General features: G+C 38.5%; 1 protein-coding gene across 1 annotated transcript in view; it reads left to right on the forward strand.

The window, feature by feature from the left end:
• The first annotated feature begins 827 nt into the window (after positions 1 to 827).
• LOC131690924 (tryptophan 5-hydroxylase 1) overlaps positions 828 to 5,487 on the forward strand; it is a 32,465-nt gene continuing 27,805 nt past the window's right edge. The window contains exon 1 of the mRNA XM_058977009.1: positions 828 to 1,119. Coding sequence (XP_058832992.1) covers positions 1,012 to 1,119 — 108 coding nt within the window. The 5' untranslated portion in view covers positions 828 to 1,011. The remainder of the gene's footprint in view (positions 1,120 to 5,487) is intronic.

Raw genomic sequence — 5,487 nt, forward strand, 5'->3', positions numbered from 1 at the left:
CAGAACAATCATAGCCAATATAAGTATGTCAATGCTTTTAATTATAATACGATCGATTTTTTCAGAAAATCTGCATTAAATCTATAGGCGAAGAATAATCACCGCAAATAAGAAAAAATATTTGCCCAATATTCCAAATTTCTGCAATCGGCTGGTATCCCACCGGATTCAGCATGTCACTATTATAAATATATAGAATCTGCACGTAATCCAGCATCAGACAGTAGGCCAAATATAATGTTCCCCGTATCAGAAAGCATTGATTCTTATCACCAAGTACAAATTACTCCCCCACGGCAACAGCGGAAATGTTCATGAATCGACAAATTTAGCATGTGACGAAAAATCTTTCCAATCCACTTGAATTCATTTCCTGTGGGTTGCTTTTAAACCGTCCGTCACCCCCCATGCGTGGCGTGACACAACTCATCTCATTCTGGCGACAGAATGGAGATTCAACCGGCATAAAATCCTCCGTCGTGACAATAAAGTTTAGATTATTCCTGACTTTATCGTGATTCAGCCAATTCGTAATAAATAGGGAAAGGATCGCTCCGCCGCTCCCGAGAACGCACTCGTTTTAGGAAAACAACGACGACGACGACGCTGATGCTGCTGCAGCTGATGATGATGCTGGTACCTTATTTTCTGAAAGAACTTTTTCCATCTCTCTCCGTTCGTGCTGCCGGTGATTGGTGGATTGGCAGGTGGTGAGTGGTGGGTGGTGGCTTTGAAAAAGGATACAAGAGCGATAATGGGGTCGGAAAATCTGGTAGGTATAAAAAGGCAGGAAGTTCTGCCGAGATTCAACAGTTGTTTTTCATTTGCAGTGCGTGTCGGGTCGAGCTGAAAGCTAGCGAGAGGTAGTGTACAACTTCTGCATCGGGTTGGTGGCTTGCTGATTTCTGGTGACTGCCGTCGGAAACAGTTGGTGCATTTTGAAGTACCCTTGCAGTGGTGATTATATTTGGCAGTGAAGTACTCGTGAAATAAATAAAAATAAATATAACGATGAGTGGATCTGGAAAGGGATTACTTGGATTATGGCTGTACCACAGCGGCGAGCAGGAATGGACCGTCAAAGAAGGCAGTCCATTGCACAAGAGGAAAGAGTTTGCGGTAATTATCGACATACAGGGTTCTGTGATTTGTTTATGAAAATAATATCAATAGCAGATCAGATTATAATATGGTGTCGCGAATTTATTTCATGATTAAACAATGAAATGTTAAGCTGTTGTAACTTTTCGCTTTCCGCTCTTCAGCACATGACAGCTATCGTGACCGCTGAACTTCGTTAAAACAACTTAAAGTAGGTTTGTGACTTTATGCATAAATGGGTTTTACCTAATTCCTTAGGGAGAAATGAAACGTTTCTGTTGGAAAATGCCAGTATTTAGCAAGAATCGGGGTAGCTTTCTATATATTTTTACATTAAAATCACAAATATCATAAATTGTGTGCTCATCAGTTTCATCATTAAATCCACCATGATATTTAGCTTCTAAATAACGGTGGCAAACCAATGTTGAAGTATCCCACAGATGAGGATTCCGTATTAAACCTCCTCCATCCCGGACGAAATTTTATGAAAACGTTGTGAAGATATTCTATCTCACATGCGTGACACAACACTAAAGTGGTTAAGATAGTTGATAAATAACACGACGCTACAGAGATTTTGAACTTTTCAAGTGACCTAGTATAGATTATATGTCTTATCAAATGCAACACAAAACAATATTTTTAAACTATTGTAAACCCTGAATTATAACCGAAAGCATTTTCTGGGACCTTAGGCACAAAAATAGCATAGTCATTTTAGCCAATATTCTATTCTTAACTGTTTTGTAAGGAACATTGTACGATTTTGGAACAAAACATACTGGCAATTTTTTCATGTGAAATATGTAAATGTTTCATCATTTTTTCCGAGAGTACGTTCAAATGGTTATTTGGGGAAAAAATCAATTCCGTATCCAACGACTTTTCAATTTTCAAAATCGATCGAAAATGCCGGAGCTCTTCAATTTTTTCCCAAATTAGCAATTTTCGCGCAGGCTTTGCTTACCTACAGTTGACACAGAATTAGCACCTTAGGGGAACTGGTGGTAAGCCCGACACCATGGGTAAGCCTCACAACTTTTCACAGATATCAAATTTCACATCATGCAATATTAACAGGATATCATTAGTACGATTATTTTGGGTATTTCCAAAAAAATTGATGCCATATAGATTCGTCCAGCGTCAACAAAATAAACAAAGCATGCGAAAGTAAAGTTGATGCGCACTTGAATGTTATTTTTAGTTGATACATTTTAAAGTTTTAACAGCACAAAGTCTTTTTATCTCACATTCGAATCCACCCCCCCCCCACCTATCATTGCACGGTCCTACAAAATAAAAAAATGAAGTGGTCTGTTAAGGGTTGCAGATCTCGTCAAATTCAACACAAAACCACGTGTGGTCAATTTAAGATTCTCTCAAAATCTTGAATTATAGCAAAAAAACCTTTTTCAGGATTTTCAGCACGAAAAAAATTTATACGCGGTCATTTTTCAACAGATTTTAAATTCTCTAAGTGCTTTGAAAAGAAGAAGAAGGTGGAGATAGCGTAGTTGGTAAATATTCAATATAGGGTAGAAGCCCTTATTCATCTCATTAGTCAGGATGTCACACTGTTTCGTTGATAACTCGACTTAGAGTGACTGGATTGCGCTTAAATAGCTATCATCATCTTCGCTTTGTTTCTAAGAAGCAGTACAGTTAAAAATTTTGCCTGGAAAATATAAAGTGCACGCGTTTGAGCGAAGCGAAAAGTCGAGTATAACGTACCCTTATTCATCCTACCGTTTGAGCTAGTGCGTTGAATAGAGATAGCAGATACTGCTCTAACTAATGTGTTCAAATGGGTGGGATGAATAGAGGAGCTAAGATGAATTTGGGAGCAGTAACCCTATATGAATTGTAAAATTGTCCTCGGGCTGCAACGGCCTTTGCAGTCAATGGATCGCAACGATGCTAAGAATATACAAATTTTGCTGTATTTAAATTTTATTATCATTTTAATTCATGTTTCTGTCAACAATATACATAGTTAAATCTTAATGAACGATTGTAATTCAATATGTATCAAAAAGTAATTGCTATTTATAGCACTCGCGACACTTTTGAAAACTTTTCGAATGCTTTCGACCGTCGAAGCGACCAATCAGGTGTGCGGGTCAATAGATAGTTTTGTATTGTCTCTATTTCCATACATTTCTACTTCTACAATAATATCCGACAATTTTTTTTGACTTGGTTTATTGATGATTAACATGAAAAATAAATCGCTTACAAATTAAAATAATTCGGACAGTTTGCGAATCTGAAGAGAAGAAATTTTATATATTATTAAAAATACAATATTCGATCATCAGAAAAAAAACCTGTTTTAATCCACCTAGAGGTGCAATTGTGCCTTTCTCATTTCTCCAAACTATGATTTAATAGCTGGTTCGTACAATATAACTTTATGGAAATGTCTTTCATTCTTATTACACTTGGTAAGTATATATAAGAGCACCTTTTTGCATTCATCGCGGTATCGGTTTGAATCGGAGTTTTCTATGTGATCGACCTCCACAACCCGTAACTCCGGTGCTGGAAGTCGGATGGAGATGGAATTTAATATCAGTTTCTGGGGACGCAACACCTTTCATTTGAGACTAAGTTGAGCAAATCTAGCCATTTTCGAGAAACCAATATAACCGTTATTCTGACTTTGGATGCTTCCGGATCCGTCGATGGTGGCCAGTGTGGCCAAAGAGACTTTGAATGACTGTTGGGGACCTAGATCTACAAATTCAACAGTTGTGTTTACATTTTGGAAAAAAATCACCTTTTTACATTCATCGCAGAATTCGTTAGAATCGGGATTTGCTGCGTGATCGTACGTATCACCCTGTAATTCAGGAACCAGAACTCGGATCCACACAAAATTCAACAGCAGCTGATGGACCTTTCATTTAAAATTAAGTTTGTCAAAATCGGTTCAGAAAATTCCGAGAAACCGATTTGGAAAAATCAACAAATTTTGTTTTGTAACCATACTCTTCAACTCGTAATCCGGAACAAGATGTCGGTTGAAAATGAAATTCAATAGCAACCTATGGGAATATTATACCTTTCATTTGAATCTTAGTTTGTAAAAATCGGTTCAGCCATCTCCGAGTAACCGATGTGGACATTTTGTTAACAAATCCGCACATACACACACATACATACACACATACATACACACAGATATTTTGCGATCTCGGCGAACTGAGTCGAATGTTATATGAGACTCGGCCCTCCGGGCCTCGGTTTGGAGCAATTGCATAACCTTTCTATATAAGAAAGGCAAAAGAATTATATTTAATTAGCTTAATAAGCATGAGTTCAATGTTATCTTCATGTGATTATAATTTGCAAAGGTTGGTGGAATGCGTTTGAACGTGTAGGGAATGGGGGTTTAGTAGAGTGGGTGTGGAGGATGCGTCAGAAATCCTTCATCTTATTTCGGTATACGGGGTGGATGAAGGAAATCTGGGCGTGAGGGTGATCCAAGAAGAGGGGAGTGATGAAGGAGGGAGGTGTAAGGGCAAGGTGGGGAGGGGGGAAGGGGCGGCTACGCAATACTCAACTGCATATTTTGCCTTCCATTTGAGACTTGGTTTGAGAAAATCGGTTCAGTCATCACCGATGAACCGATGTGACTTTAATTGTGGAATATGCCCGGAATTCCGGACTTCCGGAATCGTCGATAGTGGACAATATATTCAAAGAATGTTTGATTGGCAATCAGTGATCTAGATCTACGATTAGAAGTAATTTGGTGACCATTTCAATAGTTTTTAGCCTCTGAGGTATTACGATTGTACCGATTTATATGGGAAATTCCAGTGTATCCTTACTAACACCCCTGTAACTCCGGAAGCAAAAGTCAGAACCGAATGAAATTCAGCAACAGTCAATGGCATTACTGTATCTTTCATTTGAAATTAAGTTCGTAAAAATCGGTAGAGAATTCGTTGTGGAATGGGTGTGATATTAGCTTAGGAACTTGGCGGGTTCTCCGAGGGCGTCATGAACCGTCATAGGTGGCCAATGTGGTCAAAGCTGCTTTGATTGATCATTAGTGATCCAGACCCGCAAACTAGAGTAATGTTACATCAATTGTAATATGTTTTACATCATTTGAACATTATGGTGGTACCAGTTTATATGGGAATTTGCTGTGTGACCGCACTCTTCAACCCGTAACTCCGGAACCGGAAGTCGGATCAACTAAAAATTCAATAGCAGCTTATGGGAGCGTTATACCTTTCACATGAAACTAAGTTTGCGAAAATCGGTTCAGCCATCTCTGAGAAAATTGTGTGAGTTTAAATGACACACACACACATACACACACACACACACATACACACACACACATACATACACACACACACAGAC

The sequence above is a fragment of the Topomyia yanbarensis genome, chromosome 3 (genome assembly GCF_030247195.1).
Source record: "Topomyia yanbarensis strain Yona2022 chromosome 3, ASM3024719v1, whole genome shotgun sequence".
NCBI lineage: Eukaryota > Metazoa > Arthropoda > Insecta > Diptera > Culicidae > Topomyia > Topomyia yanbarensis.